Source organism: Coenobita brevimanus, chromosome 98 (assembly GCF_032717465.1).
Source record: "Coenobita brevimanus isolate Jiangsu-jjx chromosome 98, ASM3271746v2, whole genome shotgun sequence".
Taxonomy (NCBI): Eukaryota; Metazoa; Arthropoda; class Malacostraca; order Decapoda; family Coenobitidae; genus Coenobita; species Coenobita brevimanus.
In genome coordinates this window covers 25,499,006-25,521,975 of record NC_137051.1, presented here as the reverse complement: position 1 = coordinate 25,521,975, position 22,970 = coordinate 25,499,006, and the positions used below count along the sequence as shown (strand labels likewise).

At 39.6% G+C, this 22,970-nt stretch overlaps 1 protein-coding gene across 1 annotated transcript in view; it reads left to right on the top strand.

Moving 5' to 3' along the window:
- Window positions 1–22,970, top strand: part of Marcal1 (SWI/SNF-related matrix-associated actin-dependent regulator of chromatin subfamily A-like protein 1) — a 453,729-nt gene that overhangs the window by 384,666 nt on the left and 46,093 nt on the right. The window contains exon 10 of the mRNA XM_080283811.1: window positions 6,776–6,883. Coding sequence (XP_080139937.1) covers window positions 6,776–6,883 — 108 coding nt within the window. The remainder of the gene's footprint in view (window positions 1–6,775; window positions 6,884–22,970) is intronic.

Below are 22,970 nucleotides of genomic sequence, written 5' to 3'. Positions count from 1 at the left end.
GTAAATACATAAATATTTGGAACGACTTAGACGAAGAGGTGGTGCATGAGAAAAACATTCATATGTGTAGACTTGATAAATGTGGATTTGGAGACAGGACAACACGAGCATTGCTCAATTCCTGTATACTACAAATAGGTAAATACACACACACACAAATTTATACATGCCACCCAAAACACACACTTGGGAAAGAGACAAATTTGAAGACCTGGCAGAAAGTACAGGTCAGAGTTTAAGAACGTTTCTCCACAGAATGGGACAGAAATCTGAAAGATTTATATGAACCTAGATATTTCAGTACAGATTGAAATTGGAATACACTGCTGTAGATGTAAAAAGCCACGAAAGCTGTTGGGGTCAAAAGGTGCTAGATCTTGTGCAGGAGTTTTTCCTGACAGCATATTAAGGAAAACACCAGAAAAAGAGGACTTGATGATTCATCATTACTTGATCTTATATTTATTAGGCAAGGAAATGATATTGACATACAAATATTACATTACCAGATGAGAGTTACAAAAAGAGTCTGAACTACAAAAAGAGGAACTACAGTATTATGACATGAAGAAGTACTTCTTACAAATAGATTGGGAAAAGGAGCTTGGAGAACATGATTTAAATATTATATATATAAAATTCTGTGATCTTTATGAAATAGGAGTCCAAAATTACATCCATCAGCACAAAGAAACAGAAATGAAAATGAAGAAATGGTTTTATACAGAATGTAAAAAATCAGAATAAAAAAAAGCCTTGCTTTGGAATAGATACAGGAGACACAATAGTGAGAAGACATATAACAACTATAAACAGGCAAATGATTATACAAAGATAAGGAGGGAGGTTCAAGGACAGTTTGATGAAGACATTATAAATAAAAGTAGTGATCAACCTATCCTATTTTACAGCAGCATCCAAAGCAATACCAAATTTAAAGATAGAATTCGGTTCATTACGGATGAGGGGATCATCTACAGTATACCCAAGAGGAGGTACTGTATTTGTGAAGCACTGAATAAACACTTCCAATCAGTTTTCATCCATCCATCCATCTATCATCCAGTCCCACGCCGCCCCACGAGGAGCGCAGGAGCCCGGGGCCAGGCAGCCAGTCCCGACATTTAAGATGAGAGTGACCAACCTCACTCATCCCTGAGTGGCATTACATGATCAATAAACCCCATCCACCCCTTGGATATAAACCTTCACCGGCTCAATCCAGCTGGAGCACAATAATTACCCACTAAACCACCAGGCGCCAAAATTTGGTTGTATGGTTATCACCCAGCGTAGTAACTGGTTTCCTGGTGTACAGGAAACCATTTGGCTTGTCTCTCAGTGTAGAGTCACCCACAGGCAGAAGGAAGAGGAAAGAATGAAGGAACGAAAGACAGAAGAGGGAGCGTAAAGCCAGCCGCAGGCAAAAAGACAAGGAAAGAATGAAGGAAAGAAAGACAGAAGAAGATGGAAGGAAAGAAGGATGGAGGAGAGGACAGAGCAGACACCCGAGAGCAGCACCACATTGAGTGAGTGGATGGTGAGCGCCCCCACCTACCAATCAGTTTTTACAAAAGAAAATAATTTTGAAAGCGATAATATGGAACATGTATGCCCACACGTATTACCAGATACACAAATATCAGAAAAAGAAGAGTTAAGTAAATTAGACAAAGGAAAAGCAAATAGTCCTGATGAAATTTCAGGTTGGGTGCTACATGAATGTGCAGAAGAGTTAAGCAGACCATTGCATTTAATATTTATGGAATCCTTGGGTCAAGGTAAACTACTTGATATTTGGAAGAAAGCAAACATTATTCCTCAGTTCAAGAAAGTGAATAGATAGAATCCATTCAGCTGCCAACCAGTATCACTGACCAGTGTTTTAAGTAAGATACTAGAAAAGCTGATAAGAAAAGTATGGGTAAACCATCTGCACCCACTGCAAATTGACTTAGGACGTACACACAGAACTGCTATGGGAGAGTTGTCTGTCTTTGCATTGTGTTTCCACCTCTACCAAGTGAATTTTTGGAGCAAGAAGTAACTGGCAACTCCTCTGGTGTTGGCGGGAGGTGGTGAAACACTCAGCACGTCAGTGCTTGACCAGAATCGAGAGTGGTGGTATATGTTCCTGTCGCTCCGAGCTTGCACTTCCGTCTTTTTTTGTATGCATTACTGTTTGCCCTGTTATCTTCCTAGAGTCAAGTTGTCAACCTGGAAAGTACTGCTCAAGGGATGAGAGGGTCCATATCATTGCATGGAGGCAGGAAAATGTCCCTATCAACACGATTTGCGAACGTCGTGGACTCGCAAAGTCGACCGTTATGAAGATTCTTGCTGCAACGCGGCCTACCACCTGATGTCGTACCAGAGCACAAGCATGGTGGTGGAAAGAAGAGGATGACTTCCAGAGGTACAGATACATTTCTGAAGAGGGAAGTAATCAAGAATCCTCGAATGACAACAGCAAAATTGAAGAGAATGCATCCTTCAGCTGTTGCAAGACATCTCAATTCGAACTATCCAGCACCGCTGGGTTTGCCGAGCTGCACTGCAGCCAAAAAACCACTTCTCACTGACCACATGAAGAAGCAGTGCATTCAGTTTGTCATCTGGTGAGTGGAGAAAAGTTATGTTTTCCGATGACAGCACATTTCAAGTGTTCCACTTGCGTTCTGCCAAGGTTCGTCGCCCTGCCTCCCATAGTCGATATGGCCTTGCTTACACGGTGCCGGCTGTTAAGCACCCACAGTCAGTAATGGTACAGGGGTGTTTCTCAGGTGAAATGGGAAGGGGAGGCCTCTACTTTCTTAATAAGAACTTGATGATGAATGGTGGCCAGTACATTCAAGTTCTGAAAAATCATTTGTTAAACTTTTTCGCTATTCATGGGTGCGATGTTTTCATGCACGATTCAGCTCCATGTCACAAGTCAAGAAAGGTGACAAAATGGCTTCAGAATAATTGGACTGAAGTCCTCGACTGTTTTGGCAACAGTGCGGATCTAAATCCAATAGAAAACTGCTGGGCAAAGATGAAGAAAATCATGGCAGAGAAGAAGACACCCAATCTGGACAACCTCAAGACTGAACTGACAAATGTTTGGAGCAAAGAAATGTCCCTAGATTACTTCAGAGATCTGATTCCTTGCCGAAATGCATCCAACTGGTCCTGAAAAACAAGGGAAACATGATTTCATATTAATGAATGGATGTCATGAACAAACATTGTGATATACTATGATTTCTCTGTTTTTTAATACCTTGTGGGGGGAGGTTCTAAGTCAATTTGCGGTAGCAGTAGAAGTACACAGTACAATAACAGAAAGGCAGTTTGGTTTTAGAAAGGGAAATTCATGTGTTACTAATCTATTAAGCCATTATTGTGGAGTTACAGAAACATTGCAGAAAGAGAAGGATGGGTGGGCAGTATCTATTTAGATTTCAAAAAAGCATTTGACTTTCAAAACAGCACCAAAGACTTTTATGGAAACTGTACCATCAAGGAGGTATCCAAGGCACTCTGTACTGTTGGATGCAAGATGATCTCAGAAAAGGGTAAATGATAACAGTATTAAGGGGAAATTACTCATCATGGAAGGAAGTGACTAGCGAAGTTCCACATGGCTCAGTGCTGGCACCAGTTATGTTTTTATTATATATAAATGACATAGACAGCAACATTGGAAATGGAAGCTTTCTAAATATATTTGTGGATGATGCAAAATACAAAGGAAAATTACTAACACAGATTCTTGCAAAGAGCTACAAGAAGAATTAAATAAGTTTCATGAATGGAGCAGTACATGGCAAATGGAATTTCATGTGAACAAGTGTCATCAAATTACGTTTGGTAAAAGTGAGAAAAGACCAGGTTGGGATTATAAGTTAGGAAGAGCAACCCTACATATATCAGAAAGGGAGAAGGACCTAAGAGTGTTTATCAATAACATACTCTCTGCAGATGATCACATCAGTGAGAAGGTCTGTAACATATATAAATTGCTTGCTAACATGAGAATAGCATCATCATCATCATCATCATCATCATCTTCCGGACCTCCTTTCCCACCCTAGGGCAGGGTGAAGAGTAGCAATGTCCGAACAGCCCAAATTTGCCCAATCCAATGGGCTACACTTCCATTCACTCATCATTCAAGCCCCTGGAATCCTGGCATTCACATATATAAATGAAGACATGCTGAGAAAGATAATAACATCATTCATCAGACCAACCCTGTAGTATGCATCAGTAGTCTGGAATCCTCATCTAATAAAACACATAGATAAGTTTGAAAACATACAAAGGTCAGCTATAAGATCAGTAGCAAGCTTAAGGGATCTAAGCTGCAAAGAAAGACTAGAAAAACTGAATCTACCAACACTACAGGAGAGAAGGAAAAGAGGAGACTTGATTTTTCTATGTAAATGATCTCAGGGAAAGAGAAATTAGACTTATTCTATATAAATGCATCTCAGGGAAAGAGAAAATAGACATTCTACATAAATGCATCTCAGAGAAAGAGAAAATAGACATAAATGAATATGCAGTATAACCTATGGGGGCATATCAGCAAAAGGACACTGCAAAAAACTGCTTAAAAAGAGGGGTGTTCGAGACGTAAAGAAATTCAGTTTCCCAAATAGGGCAATTGATTAGTGGATTGCACCACTGAATGAAATAGTGTGTGCCAAAACTATTCATAAATTTAAGGATATATATGACAAAAATGGTTTAATACACAGGGCAGTATGAGCTTGACTCATTCCTGTAGGTAAGAACAATTAGGTAAGAACACACACACACATGAAGTACAAAGTACATATGCAGAGGTTGTAAGAATGAAATGAGGAAGAAAACAAGGGTCGAAGCAAAAAGCATAAAAAGGGAAGTGAAGGAAATCATAAAAGACAGCCCAAAGCTGATAAAGGAATCAGCAGAGATCAACAAATCAATAGTAATCTCTGTAAAGATGAAGAAGAAATAAGAAACAAAATCTTTAGAGACCAAATGGAGATGATAATAATGAACATATTGAAAGAAGTATCAGATGTAGTCTGTGAGAAAGATATCAGGGAACTTAACCCTTTGAGATTCAAATGACTATTTCGATCGTCATTTCAAATCCAACCTCAGAGATTCGGATGATGCTTTTAATCGTCATTTTAAGAAACGTTTGTAAAATATTCACCATAAATCGCATTTACGCATCATAACAAAGAGGCTCGAGCATGATGTCACGGAATGGTTGCTCTGTGTGTGACGGTACTGCAGAGCTGATCTGACTCATGGCTTTGTTTCTTTATAACTTTATTCTTGGTGAATATTTTTTTACAGCAAGGTATAAAATTTTTGGTTTTTGCCTAACTTCAGCTCGTCACTTTGACTTTTTATTTTCCTTGTTTTCCTTTTATGAAGATACTGTGATAAAGTACAACTATGCAGCTTCAAAATAACACCACAACCAGCATCCTATCATAAAAAGTGTATTTACACTGACCAATCAAAGAAAAACATCACGAAGCTAATATGCGGCTGAAACTAAAATAGAATTGTGTGTCTCTTTGCTTTTGCTTTATTGCACAATGAAATGCAAAAATTACCATAATCTATGTATCATTGTAAAGGTAATTTATTGTATTTTTGCATGGTTTAAACCAAATTTACATATCTTTACTTGTTATTTTTTGGCAAATATTTTTCTATGGCAAGGTATAAAATTTTTGCTTTTTGCCTAACTTCAACTCATCATTTTGACATTTCATTTTCTTTGTTCTCCTTTTTTGAACATACTACGATACAATACAACTATTCAGCTTTAAAATGACACCATAACCAACATTCTATCATGAAGAATGTATTTACACAGAGTGATCAAAGTAAAATATCGGGCCACGAAGATGTGGGTCAGCATGAGTGGCTGACTCTGGCACAGACATAATCTGCCCGGCCCAAAAACCCGATAGGGTTAAAAGGCTAGAGAAGTATGAGAGAAATACTGTAAGTCAAAGCCCATGAAAGTAACCTTCCAAAGTGTGAACACTGTAGAAAAAGTATTAAAATATACTAACAGACTTAAGGAATCAGAGGAATTCAACTTCACATGGATAAAAAGATGCCTAACTCAGCAGGAATGAGGATTACTAAAGGAAAAGAGTGAAGATGCAAAAATTAAGCTTGAAGAAAGATCAGATGAAGAGAAAAGTAATTTTTTTTTTTTTTTTTTTTTTATAAAGTAGGAGGGGTAGAAGTAAGAAAGTGGTACATAAACAGCAGAGACACATACACAAAAAAGAAGGGTAGTAGACTCAACTAATATCAGATACGAGGCTCCTAGGACCAGAGGGGCGTAACCCTCGAAATGGCAGATAGAGTGAATGAGGCTGTCCAGCAGTAATAACTCAATGAGGTTGTCCAGCACCCAGTGTAGGTATCTGACTGTGTGTATGTCATTATTTCCCTGGAAACTGTAGGGGTGATAATGATGGCTTCAAGCATATTCGAGTTAATGCACCTCTCTCCTCAACTTAAAATGCCATGTTTCTCACCCATTTTATTTCATAATGGTTGTAAATGTAACTCAGAGCTGCTCTTCTTAGATACCTGAAGTAACCATGTAGAGAAGTGAAAAGTATGTCAATGAAGGATTTGAAGTTCAACCTAAATAATGTTCAAAATACTTAAAATCATATCACAAATTTACTATAATATAACTGCAGTTATTTTTTTGAAGAAATGCATTTTCATTTACAAGTGTTATGTTTTGTTACAGTGAATATATCAAAGAAATGTTGGAGTCAGAGAAGAAATTCCTGGTATTTGCGCACCATAAGGTCATGATGGACAAGCTGTGTGAAGTGTGTGAAAATGCCAAAGTCAGGTAAGTTTATATGGTGGTTGTGGTTTTGTGTTTTTATTAGCCATTTGGTAGTGTAGTGGTTGTTGTTGTTGCTCAACCCAGATCTGCCTGACCAACCCCAGGTAAGCAACTGGAGCAGTGGAATTGTCCTATAGGTTCTGTATGTGATTGATATTTCTGCATCCTAGTGTGATGTTCCGCTGAGTGCTCCATTATGTACATTATGTTGTGTGGACCTATTCTGCTAGAGAGGCATGTGTCATTTGTGATTCCACCCAACCCAGACCAAAGCTGGTAACTGAGGAGGGCTGGGTGATGTCCTGCTGTAAGTTTAGCTAGTTGAACTCACACAGCTCTGTTTAAGGATACCTCTGATGGGTGGATGTCAGGAGGGTGCTTGTAGTTTAGTGTTCTGATCGAGATGTTATATTGCCCTTTGCATGGAATAAGTATTCAGGTGCTTCTAAATTTGCTAGCGTTGGAATGTATGAAAGAGGGATATTATAAATGAAGATCTAGTAATATTTGTTTGGTGATTGTTTAAGTTGTGGTAGATGTGGGCGCTCACCATCTATTCTCTCGACGAAGTGCTGCTTTTGGTGTCTGCCCCAGCCTCTCTTCCTTCCATCCTTTCCTCTGTTTTTTTCTCTTCTGCCTATGGGTGACTTTACACACCCTCTTCTGTCTTTCTTTCTTTCATTCTTTCCTCTTCCCTCTGCCTGTGGGTTACTCTGCACTGAATGAGAAATGGTTTCCTGTACACCAGGAGACCATTTACTATGGTGGGTGGTATCCATATAACCAAATTAATGATGCCTGCTCGTATAGTGGGTAATTAAGGTGCTCCATTTGGATTGAGCCTGTGTAGGTTTATATCCAAGGGGTGGTTGGGGTTTATTGCCCATGTAATGCCACTCAGGGATGAGTGAGGCTGGTCACTCTCATCTTAAATGTCAAGACCAACTTGCCTAGCCTCGGGCTTCTCCGCTTCTCATGGGGCAGCATAGGATTGGATGATGGATGGATAGATGGATGGATTGTCTAAGTGCCTAGTTGCATTTTGGGGCTCTGTCTTATGATGACAGATGCGTATTAGCATAGGCTGTCATGTAAAATTGTGTGTCTCTAATATCAAGATACAGTAATCCCCCAAGATCTGACGTAATAGAGCCCAAGCAACATGCGGAACTTGCTCTTGTCCAGGACTTGGGAAAAATGCCCCTGGACAGGTACTTACAGACCCTAACCCAACCTAACTTTGAAAGCCACCTAAATAACTCCCTAGCGGACAAGACCCTATTCACACAAACAAGGGACAGAAACCATAAAATAAATTAAAAAGAACCAGAGAATGAGAAATTAGAAGTGAGTAAGGAAAATATTTAGCAGTGTACGGGGTACTTATGACACGTCCTTGACTGTCGCAAAGATTAACCTGCCTCCTCTATGGCTCTGACAGTGGTGAAGGTGCACTTGAAGCATGTGCAGTAATCCAGTATTGCGCTGCATTTAATCCTTTGCGCTATGAATTATAATTGTTTAACACTGCACATTCTGTTCTTACTTGCGCCATGCCAGTTGCAACATGCCAGTGTTGCACTCTGCACTTAATCCTTTGCACTCTGAATTCTAATTTCTTAATGCTGCACAACACTGTAAATTCCCATGTGGTCTAGTGTTGAGGTATTGCAGTTTATTCACCGTCAGAGCCAGAAAGTAGGTGTGGCAGATGGCCCAGGGGTGCGTCGCTGGGACGTGGTGATAGGCAACCCACTGCAGATGTCTCTGAAGATAGTTGCAAACTCACATCCAGTGGAGACTCCACCATGGCCAACGTGCTGGGCTTTGGCTGGGAGGCAGAAGGTAGGTCTTGGTGAGGCAGTGGTGTGGAGCCGGGACTGGACACGGCAGGGGTCGTGGGCCTGAAAAAGTTGCCAATGGTTGATTGACGAAAGGTACGGCGATTCTGGTGATTGATGATGCACTGCCTAAAAGTGCACACTTCCTTCACAGGTCCCAGGGGCTCCACCTCCCTGTCGCAGTCTGGATGTTCCAGGCAGTCATGAACGAACTTGACGTGCTACAGGAGTGCGCTCAGCTTGGGGATGGCTGGAGAAGTGGTGCACTGAGAGGAGTCCACATTATCGTCGTTGTCCTCGTCGGAATCTTCCAGCTGGGTACTTGTACCTGCAACAGAAGATGCGATGCCGATATCAGACATGATCTGATACCCAGGATTGCCCTCGTCATCATCCAACCACTCACGCACTTCATCCACATCCACCTCATCGCCAGCCACACGAAGATGCACATGGAAGTCAACCACGTCAAAACCTAGAAAGTCGTACACCACATCGGCTCTGAGAAGCAGATGAGACCAACCACTTCCTAGAGTCTTGACAGGGACTTCCCTCCATGCACTGGCCCAGTTGTAGATGGCTGAATTGAGGTTGTAGCAACGAAGGTTTTCCAAAGTCCGCTGGCCTTGCATGTCCCGTCCCTTCCTGCACTCACCCTCGTTCTCGAGAACAACCAGCACCTCATCCAGGAACTTCCTCGATCCAGGAATCACTCCTTGGTCCATTGATTGGATGAGATCAGTTGAATTAGGTGGTAAGAACAAGCACCTAATGTGGCCATTCTCAGCCACCAACTCTTGTCGGACGGATGCACAGGTGCATTGTCCAGGAGAAGGTTGTGTGGGATTCCCAGTGTGTTTGTCTGATAATGGATGACCTCCTTGACAAAGTGCTGGTGAAACCAGTCTTTGAAAATATTGGCTGTGAACTAAGCCTTCACAGAATGGCACCAGATGACAGGAAGGACATCCATCAACCCACAAAGGCACTGAAGCTGGTTTGCATGGCCAATAATAACGGGCTTGAGCCAGTACATGCTGTTAGCATTGGCACAACACAAAGCAGATATCCGCTGCATGGAGAGCTTGCGGTCAGGTACATGCTTTTCCGTCTCCTCGTCTAGAGTGTTTGTTGGCAAAGAGCGATAGAATAAACCAGTTTTGTCAGTGTTGTAAACGTGACCAAGAGTGAGGCCCTTCTGCCAAAACTCTTCTACTCCCTCCTCGTTGGCGTCCAAAGCTTCGCCATGGGCCCTACGGTTAGTGAGGCCATGTTGTAGTTTGAAGGCAAAGAGCCAACTCTCGGATGCCTTGAAGTCTGGGGAGTTGTATAACCCTGTGAACTTCTCTGCGGCAGCCTTCAGCTCCATGCCGTGCACCAGCACATCAGCAGCACATTGTTGACAATACCAAATCAACGTAGAATGGTCGACTTCTGCAAACCTGGGAGGGTACATAATCTTCCTCTGCATGTTGTGTTTGGTCTTCATTGTGAAGTCTGCCTTGTACTGGGTGAGTTTGTCCCAGGATTTCTTGATGTCAAACAAGGTAGAGTGGGCCAGGTTGAATTCACAGAGGATGCGGGAGGTCGACCATCCCGCGTCCACCTTGTCCAATATCTCCCTCTTTTCCTCCAGAGTCCAAATCACTGTTCCTCTTCTTGGGTGCCAGGGCCATCGTCACACACACGAGTAAGAGACAGCAGAGGAACAGCAGGGCTTGCAGCAGGTAGGGCACCACCACAAAAGTGAGCACTTTGGCAGCCATGGCAACGAGTGTGCAATCACGATGGTAGGTAGGTGGGAAATGGTGAGGATGCAGGGACGCTCTAGCAGATGTTGCCGGAACTATGCGCCAAAACACAGCTGTTTGTCACCGCGTGGCAAATTTAGAGTAGGGATGAACACATATCGGCTTTGTGTGTGTGTGTGTGTGTGTGTGTGTGTGTGTGTGTGTGTGTTCCACATGTCCAGATATCTTAGGAAATAATCCAGGACTTGGACTAATGGACCCAAGACTAAAATGTCCAGGACTTGGGGTGTCCGGGTCTTGGGTGTCAGGGTCTTAAAAGGATTACTGCATTCTCTGACAGGGAGGACCAATTTCACAGCAAAAGTGAGATCAGTGCTATCGTGCAGTCTGTGGAAGGTAGACTGAGATAATATTGATTTCATGTGTGTGATATATCGCAGAGAGCAGGTGGATATTGCCAGGCATGAAAAGATTTAACTTGCTGTTGAGTCTCTTGAGTGTGTGGAAGAGTTTTGTTATTTGGGAGACATGTGCTGGAGGTGGGGCAGGAGTTAGCTCTGTGGCTAGAGTGAGGAGTGGTTGGAAGAAGTTCAGGGAGCTGTTGTCCCTCCTGACACTGAGAGGGCTCTCCCTCTGTGCTAAGGAATCTTTGTATGCAGCATGTGTTGGAAGTGTAATGCTGTATAGTAGTGAGTCCTAGACAGTAAAGGAAGAGGATATACGCAGGCTCAAATGAACAGAAATGGCAGTGATTAGGAGGATGTGCAGTGCGCCCTTGAGTGCAAGACCTAGGGGGGCTAGGTTTACGATGGAGGAGTTGAGAGCTAGGATGGGACTGGGATGTATTAGTGTTGTCATGACTTTGAGGACTTTGGTTTCTAGGTTTAGGTGGTCTGTGGGTGTAGTAGCTGTGCAACCTGTGATTATTTTTAGGGCCTTGTTTTGTATGGTCTGTAGAGTGTTGTAGTGTGTTTCAGTGAGGTTAGAAGCCGAAGCAGGGCTTGCATAATTCATCACTGAATGTATATATTGTTTGTATTCTGTGGTGATGGTTTCTTAGGTGTGTTCAAATGTTGTATGGACAAGTGACCTTAGGGCACTGAGTCATGGTGTTAATTTATTTTCATTGTTTGTGATATGTTGTTTAAATGACATTGATGCATTTTATGTTACACCAAGGATTGTGGTGTGTGTGTGTGTGTGTGTGTGTGTGTGTGTGTGTGTGTGTGTGTGTGTGTGTGTGTGTGGTAGGGGAGTGTTGTTTATGGTGAGGTGTGGAATGTGACTATGTTCTGCTGTCCAGTTTGTGAGAAGGGTCACTGTAGATTTGGCTGGGGCTATTGTGAGTCTGTTCGTGGTGAATCATTCATGTAGTGTGTTGAGGTAAGGTTGGAGAATGTGTGCAGCTGTGTTTGCATTTTGATTTGTACATGTAAGTGTTATGTTGTCTGCATAGGAAGCAGTGGCTCATTCAATAGAGAGGTGGCCCGAAGTCCTAACAAACCCTAGTTCAAATCCCTGCTTGGGTAGGGAACAGTTTATGGATTTGAATGTCAGAAAATGTAGACTTTACTGATCTACCAGATGACATGCTTACATGCCATAAAAACACCCCCACTAATACAAGTACACCAGTCCTGTGTGAGACACCCCAAGCGTGTGTTCGATATGGATGGTGGTCGTTAGCGCCAAAGTGATAACATGTGGAGATGCAGGAGGACTACTGGGCCTTGAAGATAGGCCCTGAAGCCTTTGCCCCCCCCCACACACACACACACACACCTACCTACCTACCTCTGAGGTTTGTTTAGACTACAACAACACGATGATTGTAAGTACATGCTTTGCACTTTAAGTATTGCAAAATGGATACATACTTCAGTAAAACAAATTTGAAAAAGAAAAGGGATAAAGGTAAAAAGCAAAATGATGATTTCTACCAAGAACTGGTTGAAGTAGAGACCACAATAGACTGGTTGAACGTGTAAACAAACTAGAAATGGTTTTCAAAAATGAAATTGATGAAATAAAGAAGCAGATGCACTTGCAAAAGGAAGAAATTGAAAAACTAGGAAGGGAGGCCAATAAGAAAGACCCAACCATCAGTGAACTAACAGTGGAATTGAGTACACTTAGGAAGAAAATGAGTGAAATGGCAAGTACAGTAGTCAGTCACGAGAGTGTTATGGAAGAGTTCAAAAATGACACAGAGACAATTAGGTAAGTTAGCAGTCTTATTGACCAGAGCAGTGATATTGAGGAGAAGATAACACAAGTGAATGAAGCTGTGCAAAGCTACAAAAATGATGTAGAAACCACGTATGCTGAAATGGTGAAAGTAAAGAAAGACTTAGAAACAAGGGTGGAGGAAAAAAGCATTAAAAAGGAGGTGAAAAGAATAATCCAAAACAATCCAAAGTTAGTCAGAGATTCAGTCGAGATAAACAAATCAATAGTAATCACTGGTATAGAAGAGGAAGAAGTTAAAAACAAGATCACAAGAGACAAAAAGGAGATGGCAAATGTAATGAGCTTACTGAAAGAAGTATCAGAGGAAATCTGTAGTAAAGACATAGAGGAACACAAAAGGTTAGGGAAATACGAGAAAAGCAAGACAAGACCTCTAAAGGTGACTTTCCAGAGTGTAAACACTGTGGAAGAGATACTAAAATATGCAAAGAATCTTATGGAAAAAGAGGAGTTCAAAAATGTATGGATAAAAAGATGCCTAACACAAGAGGAACTGGAATTACTGAAAGAGAAAAGAGAGGAAGCAAAAACAAAAAATGAGGGAAGATCAGAAGAGGAGAAGAAGAAATTTTTTTACAAAGTTATAGGATTGCAGGTATGAAAGTGGTACACAAACAGGATGGAAGAAAAAGGAGGAAGGTAGTAGAACCATGTCATGACAAGTATATAAACAAGATGATAAAGTTGATGTGCTCAAATGTGGATGGAATGGTATCTAAATTACTAGAGATGAATGATTATGTCAGAGAAAATGAACCACAAATAATATGCCTAACTGAAACAAAATTAATACCAAGGATATCAAATGACATACTAAACTTAGAGGAATACAATATATGGAGAAGAGACAGATATTTAAAAAAAGGAGGAGGAATTATAATATTAACTAAGAAAAATCTAAAAGTCAAGGAAATAAAACTAGATATACCATCACAAGTAGAACTGATTGCAGTAGAGATCGACACATCTGAAGGTAAAGTAATTGTAGCCAATTTGTACATGCCACCCAGGTCAAACACATGGAAAAGAGACGAATATGAGGACCTGGCAGAGAGTACAATTCACAGTGTAAGATCATTGCTACATAAAATGGAAGAGAAATCGGAAAGAATTATACTAACTGGGGACTTCAATACAAATATAAATTGGAATACTCTAGATATAAATAGCCAAGAAAGCTATTGGGACCAAAAGCTCCTGGATCTCGTACAAGAGTTTTTCTTAATGCAACATGTGAGGGAAACCACCAGAAAAAGAGGACTTTATGTACCTTCAGTGCTAGATCTAATATTTACAAGGCAAGAAAATGATATTGACAGTTTAACATATCACCCTCCACTCGGCAAAAGCGATCATGTAGTACTAAATTATAACTTCAGGATAGCATATGACATAGTAAACAGCAAGAGCCTAAACTATAAAAAGGGAAATTATCAAGACCTAAAGAAGTATTTCTTAGAAGTTGATTGGGAAAATGAGCTTAGAGGACAAGATTTAAATGCTGTATATAAAAAATTTTGTGAATTTTATGAAATAGGAGTCCAGAAGTACATCCCACAGCACAAAGAAGCAGATAAGAAAATACAGAAATGGTTCAATACAGAATGTAAAAAATCAAAAGAAAGAAGAGATTTGTTGTGGAATAGATACAGAAGACACAATAGTGAAAGGGCGTATAATAATTACAAACAGGCAAGAAACGACTATACAAGAATAAGGAGGGAAGCCCAAAAACAGTTTGAGGAGGATATAATAAATAAAAGTAGTGATCAACCAAAGCTGTTTTACAGCTATATCAGAAGCAAAACTAAAGTAAAAGATATAATACAATCCATTACGGACGAGGGAATCACTTATACACAAGAGATAGATATTTGTGAAGCACTAAATAAGAATTTCCAATTAGTTTTTACAGAAGAAAAAAATTTTGCTAGGGACTATGTGGAACACGCATGTCCACACATACTACCAGACATACAAATAGCAGAAAAAGTAATACAGGGGGAGTTAAGTAGATTAGACAGAGGAAAAGCAAGTGGTCCTGATGAAATTTCATGTTGGGTAATACGAGAATGTGCAAAGGAGTTATGTAAACCATTATTTTTAATTTTCAAGAAATCCTTGAGTCAAGGTAAACTACCTGATATTTGGAAAAAAGCAAATATTGTCCCCTTATTCAAGAAAGGAAATAGACAAAATCCACTCAACTACCGACCAGTATCGCTGACCAGTGTTGTAAGCTAGGTGTTAGGAAAACTTATAAGAAAAGCTTAGGTAAATCACCTAGAAGAACACAGGATGATAACAGAAAGACAGTTTGGTTTCAGAAAAGGAAAATCATGTGTTACTAATCTGTTGAGCTACTATGACAGAGTAACAAACACAATACAGGAAAGGGAAGGATGGGTGGACAGTATCTATTTAGATTTCAAGAAAGCTTTTCACACAGTACCACACCAAAGACTTTTATGGAAACTGTACCATCAAGGAGGAATTCGAGGCAAACTGTTTTGTTGGATGCAAGACTTTCTCATAAAAAGAGAAATGAGGACAGTACTAAGAGGAAACTACTCATCATGGAAAGAAGTGACTAGTGGAGTACCACAGGGTTCAGTGCTGGCACCAATCATGTTTTTAGTGTATATAAATGATATAAACAGTAACACTGGAAATGAGAGCTATCTGAATATGTTTGCAGATAATGCAAAAATACAAAGGAGAATTACTAACACAGACTCTTGTAAAGAGCTACAAGAAGAATTAAATAAACTTCATGAATGGAGTAGTACATGGGAAATGGAATTCAATGTGGACAAGTGTCATGTAATCAAGTTTGGTAAAAGTGGAAAAAGACCTGATTGGGATTATAAGTTAGGAAATAAAACCCTATACACATCAGAAAGAGAGAAAGACCTAGGTGTGATCATCAATAACAGACTATCTCCGGCTGACCACATCAGCGAGAAGGTACGGAACATGTATACACTGCTTGCAAATATGAGAATAGCATTCACATAAATAAATGAAGATATGCTAAGAAGGATAATAACATCATTCATTAGACCAACCCTGGAATAAGCATCAGTAGTCTGGAGTCCTCATCTCAAAAAGCACATAGACAAGATTGAAAAAGTTCAAAGGGCCGCTACAAGATGGATACCAAGCTTAAGGGACCTAAGCTACGAAGAAAGACTAAATAAACTGAATCTACCAACACTACAGGAGAGAAGGAAAAGAGGTGACATGATAATGCTATATAAATGCATATCAGGAAAGGAGAAAATAGACATAAATGATTACTTAACATATGGAGAAACATCAGCAAGAGGACACTACAAAAAATTGCATAAGGAGAGGTGATAAAGACGTAAGGAAATTCAGTTTCCCAAACAGAGCAATTGATCAATGGAATGCACTACCGAATGTGATAGTGTGTGCCAAAACAATTCACAAATTTAAGGATATGTACGATAAATATGGTTTAAAACACGGGACAGTACGAGCTTGACTGATTCCTGTAAAGATACAATTAGGTAAGAACAATTAGGTAGGTAAGAACACACACACACACACACACACACACACACACACACACACACACACACACACACACACACACACACACACACACACACACACAGGGATTCAATCGAGGCGGACGTGCGACATCGGTGCTCCGTACCGAACCAAGACGGCCAGTGGCATTACCTAAATTAGTATCTTTGTATGAGTCAAGCTCTGTACCAGGTTAGACTAAATGATTTTTCATTATTAAAAAGAAAAAATAATAAATTTAAACAAGACTTGTTCAAACAGGAAAGAAAACCAAGATGAAAGAATACTCTGAGTCATCTGAGGTTTGTTTAGACTACAACAACACGGGGATTGTAAGTACATGCTCTGCACTTTTAGTATTGCAAAATGGATACATACTTTAGTAAAGCAAATTTGGAAAAGAAAAGGGATAAAGGTAAAAAGCAAAATGATGATTTCTACCAAGAACTGGTTGAAGTGGAGACTGACAATAGACTGGTTGAACGTGTAAACAAACTAGAAATGGCTTTCAAAAATGAAATTGATGAAGTAAAGAAGCAGATGCACTTGCAAAAGGAAGAAATAGAAAAACTAGGAAGGGAGGCCAATAAGAAAGACACAACCATCAGTGAACTAACAGTGGAATTGAGTATACTTAGGAAGAAAATAAGTGAAATGGCAAGTACAGTACAGTAGTCAATCACGAGAGTGTTATGGAAGAGTTCAAAAATGACACAGAGACAATTAGGCGAGTAAGCAGTCTTATAGACCATAGCAGTGATATTGAGGAGAAGATAACACAGGTGAATGAAGGTGTGCAAAGCTACAAAAATGATGTGGAAACCACGTATGCTGAAATGGTGAAAGTAAAGAAAGACTTAGAAACAAGGGTGGAGGAAAAAAGCATTAAAAAGGAGATGAAAGGAATAATCCAAAACAATCCAAAGTTAGTCAGAGATTCAGTAGATATAAACAAATCTATAGTAATCACTGGTATAGAAGAGGAAGAAGTAAAAACAAGATCACTATAGACAAAAAGGAGATGGCAAATGTAATGAGCTTACTGAAAGAAGTATCAGAGGAAATCTGTAGTAAAGACATAGAGGAACACAAAAGGTTAGGGAAATATGAGAAAAGCAAGACAAGACCACTAAAGGTGACTTTCCAGAGTGTAAACACTGTGGAAGAGATACTAAAAAAATGCAAAGAATCGTATGGAAAAAGAGGAGTTCAAAAATGTATGGATAAAAAGATGCCTAACACAAGAGGAACTGGAATTACTGAAAGAGAAAAGGATGGAAGCAAAAACAAAAAATGAGGGAAGATCAGAAGAGGAGAAGAGGAAATTTTTTTACAAAGTAATAGGATTGCAGGTACGAAAGTGGTACACAAACAGGATGGAATAAAAAGGAGGAAGGTGGTAGAACCATGTCATGACAAGTATATAAACAAGATGATAAAGTTGATGTACTCAAATGTGGATGGAATGGTATCTAAATTACTAGAGATGAATGATTATGTCATTGAAAATGAACCACAAATAATATGCTTAACTGAAACAAAATTAACACCAAGGATATCCAGTGACATACTAAACTTAGAGGAATACAATATATGGAGAAGAGACGGAAATTTTAAAAAAGGAGGAGGAATTATAATATTAACTAAGAAAAATCTAAAAGTCAATGAAATAGAACTAGATATACCATCACAAGTAGAACTGATTGCAGTAGAGATCAACACATCTGAAGGTAAAGTAATTTTAGCCAATTTGTACATGCCACCCAAATCAAACACATGGGAAAGAGATGAATATGAGGACCTGGCAGAGAGTACAATTCAGAGTTTAAGATCATTACTACATAAAATGGAAGAGAAATCAAAAAGAATTTTACTAACTGGGGATTTCAATACAAATATAAATTGGAATACTCTCGATATAATTAGCCAAGAAAGCTGATGGGACCAAAAGCTCCTGGATCTCGTAACAACAGCTCTTCCTAACGCAACATGTGAGGGAAACCACCAGAAAAAGAGGACTTGATGTACCTTCAGTGCTAGATCTAATATTTACTAGGCAAGAAAATGATATTGACAGTTTAATATATCACCCTCCACTCGGCAAAAGCGATCATGCAGTACTAAATTATAACTTCAGGATAGCATATGACTTAGTAAACAGCAAAGACAGTTAAAAAATGAGCCTAAACTATACAAAGGGAAATTATCAAGACCTAAAGAAGTATTTCTTAGAAGTTGATTGGGAAAATGAGCTTAGAGGACAAGATTTAAATGCTTTATATAAAAAATTTTGTGAATTTTATGAAATAGGAGTCTAGAAGTACATCCCACAGCACAAAGAAGCAGATAAGAAAATACAGAAATGGTTCAATACAGAATGTAAAAAATCAAAAGAAAGAAGAGATTTGTTGTGGAATAGATACAGAAGACATAATAGTGAAAGGGCGTATAATAATTACAGACAGGCAAGAAACGATTATACAAGAATAAGGAGGGAAGCCCAAAAACAGTTTGAGGAGGATATAATAAATAAAAGTAATGATCAACCAAAGGTGTTTTACAGCAATATCAGATGCAAAAGCAAAGTAAAAGATATAATACAATCAATTACGGACGAGGAAATCAGTCCGGAATCGCTTATACACAAGAGATAGATATTTGTGAAGCACTAAATAAGAATTTCCAATTAGTTTTTACAGAAGAAAAAAATTTTGAGAGGGACTATGTGGAACATGCATGTCCACACATACTACCAGATATACAAATAGCAGATAAAGTAATATAGGAGGAGTTAAGTAAATTAGACAGAGGAAAAGCAAGTGGTCCTGATGAAATTTCATGTTGGGTACTACGAGAATGTGCAAAGGAGTTAAGTAAACCATTATTTTTAATTTTCAAGAAATCCTTGAGTCAAGGTAAACTACCTGATATTTGGAAAAAAGCAAATATTGTCCCCTTATTCAAGAAAGGAAATAGACAAAATCCACTCAACTACCGACCAGTATCACTGACCAGTGTTGTAAACAAGGTATTAGAAAAGCTTATAAGAAAAACTTGGGTAAATCATCTAGAAGAACACAGTATGATAACAGAAAGACAGTTTGGTTTCAGAAAAGGAAAATCATGTGTTACTAATCTGTTGAGCTACAATGACAGAGTAACAAACACAATACAGGAAAGGGAAGGATGGGTGGACAGTATCTATTTAGATTTCAAGAAAGCTTTTGACACAGTACCACACCAAAGACTTTTATGGAAACTGTACCATCAAGGAGGAATTCGAGGCAAACTGTTTTGTTGGATGGAAGACTTTCTCATAAAAGTGAAATGAGAACAGTACTAAGAGGAAACTACTCATCATGGAAAGAAGTGACTAGTGGAGTACCACAGGGCTCAGTGCTGGCACCAGTCATGTTTTTAGTGTATATAAATGATATAAACAGTAACACTGGAAATGAAAGCTATCTGAATATGTTTGTAGATGATGCAAAAATACAAAGGAGAATTACTAACACAGACTCTTGTAAAGAGCTACAAGAAGAATTAAATAAACTTCATGAATGGAGTAGTACATGGCAAATGAAATTCAATGTGGACAAGTGTCATGTAATCAAGTTTGGTAAAAGTGGAAAAAGACCTGATTGGGATTATAAGTTAGGAAATAAAACCCTATACTCATCAGAAAGAGAGAAAGACCTAGGTGTGATTATCAATAACAGACTATCTCCGGCTGACCACATCAGCGAGAAGGTACGGAACATGTATACACTGCTTGCAAATATTAGAATAACATTCACATACATAAATGAAGACATGCTAAGAAGGATAATAACATCATTCATTAGACCAACCTGGAATATGCATCAGTAGTCTGGAGTCCTCATCTCAAAAAGCACATAGACAAGATTGAAAAAGTTCAAAGGGCCGCTATAAGATGGATACCAAGCTTAAGGGACCTAAGCTACGAAGAAAGACTAAATAAACTGAATCTACCAACACTACAGGAGAGAAGGAAAAGAGGTGACATGATTATGCTATATAAGTGCATATCAGGGAAGGAGAAAATAGATATAAATGATTACTTAACATATGGAGAAGCATCAGCAAGAGGACACTGCAAAAAACTGCATAAGAAGAGAGGTGATAAAGACGTAAGGAAATTCAGTTTTCCAAACAGAGCAATTGATCAGTGGAATGCACTACCGAATGAAATAGTGTATGCCAAAACAGTTCAGAAATTTAAGGATATGTACAATAAATATGGTTTAAGACACGGGACAGTATGAGCTTGACTGATTCCTGTAAAGATACAATTAGGTAAGAACAATTAGGTAAGGTAAGAACACACACACACACACACACAGTTAGCCAGAGCGAACAGACATATCTCGATTGCTCCCAGCCACCGCCGCAAACCTTAAGTAGTTTTCGGGAATTATATTTGTCCTGTCTCCTATGGTCTTGTTTTAAATTTAAAATACTGTAAGTTAATACAATAATCCCTCTACTATCCGATGTAATAGAGCCAAAGGCATGTCTGGAAAGTGGTCCTGTCTGGAAAGTGGGCCCCTGGCTCCTGGACTGGTACATAAGGACCCTAACCCAGCCTAACTTTGAAAGCCACCTAAATAAGTCCCTACCGGACATGCATAGCACCTATTTAAACCTATATAAGACCCTGTTCACACCAATAATGGACATAAAGCATGAAATAAATGAAAAGGACCAAAGAATGAGAAATTAGAATTGACTACCACAGCCAGGGCACTTACAGCATGTCTGTGGCTGCCTTCTCTAAAGGCTTTGGCAGTGGTGAAAATGCTCTTGAAGCATGTACAGTAATCTAGTGTTGTGCTGCACTTACAGTAATTCTTTGCACTTTGAGTTATAATTGTTTAACAATGCACATTGTTTATTGCACTAGGCCAGTTTCAACCACCAGTTTGCACTCCACAGTTAATCCTTTGCATTCTAAATTCAAATTTATTGACACTGCACAACTTGTAAATTCCTGTGTGGTCTAGTGGCGAGGTATTGCAGTTTATTCACAAAAAAAGAGCACATGTGGCTTCCACTGCGATAAGCACCTGCTCACGATCAAAGTTAGGCAGTAACTGTTTGTGCCTTGGTGGTGACAGGGAAACAGAGTTGCCAGATCGCAACGGCCACATTACCAAACTTCTCAATTTTCATTGCCAAATTTAACTTTTCATTACCTAATTCATAAAGCTAGCATTTATTCTTCACTAATTATATATACAAGTGTAAATAAATGTAATCACCCTCCTTATAATTAACAGCATGTTGATTATTTTCATGCTATGTAGGCTAGCAGATTAATCAGAGAGAGCAAACAATCCACCATCTCCATCCTGTGTATCCTCATACATGTGAAAAATCCTTTTGGTAATGTATTATTCAGATTCATTACCAAACGAATTTTTCATTACCAAACTGGCCCACATTTGGTAATGAAAAATACCAAATGGCAACCCTGTCAAGGGAGGGGGGAGGGGGGAGGAAGGAAGGGGTGAAGGGTCCGTGGTGTAACAGCTGTTCGGTGCCGCACGGCAATTTCAAATTACGGGTGGGAAAAAATTCGGATTTTGGGGAGGATTTTTTTCTTTTTTTGGCCATTTTTGGGTTCCGAAGGTCCAGGCCCATAATGTCCGGTAAGTGGGGTGTCCGGAAAGTGGGCGTCCGGAAAGTACAGGGATTACTGTATAGACTACCAAAAAGGTAAAAGATTTATTGGCAGAGAGTATACATGAATGTTTGTAGTATTTTCAGTAACAGCTGTTTTTGGTACTGTAACCAATCTCAAATATGGCCAATAATGTAAACATTGAGGGACTCGAATTTCCAGGATTTGATAGTAATACTAATGTTGGAATACAAATGTGGGCGATTGTGTGCGTGTATGTGCCAACGCAAGATCGTGCAAGCAGAGTGAGAGAAGAGTTCTGGACAAATGTGAAAGTGTGCATGGAAAAGTTTGGAAGGAATGAGAGAGTGTTTTTGATCGGTGATATGAATGGGAAAGTAGGGAATGTGAAGGTGGATGGAATAGTTGGTGGGTGGGATGTGCCTGCTGAGATAGATGAGAATGGCAGTGCATTAGTGAACATTGTGCTGGGAGGGGGTTGGTAATAGCCAATACCCTCTTCAGGCACAAAACGATCCACAGATATACATGGCGAGTGATGAGAAGGGTGAGTGGTGAACTGAATGAAAGGAAGGAAATGATTGATTATGTGTGTGTGGATGAAAGGATGCGAAGATATGTAATGGATGCAAGAGCTTATAGAGACTGGGGGAGTGGACTTTCTGACCAGTACTTGGTGGTGACCAGAATAAAGATCCAAATAAGATGGAGAAATAGAAGAAGGGAAGGATGGGAAGAGGGAGTATTTGCAAGGAGAGTGGAAAGGTTACAAGAGGATGAGAAAAAGACAGAATATAAGAGAGAAGTGGAGGAACGATTGGGCAAATATGAATTGGAGCAGATGGGGGACATGGAAGGTGTGTGCAGGATATTTACAGAATAAATATGTGCAGCATGTGATGTGGTGTGTGGGATGAAGAGAAGACAGAGGGGTGTGCAAGGAACAGCACGGTGGAGTGAAGAGGTGAGACAGGTTGTGGCACAAAAGAAGAAAGCATACAATGAATGGATGAGAAATAGGGGCGTGG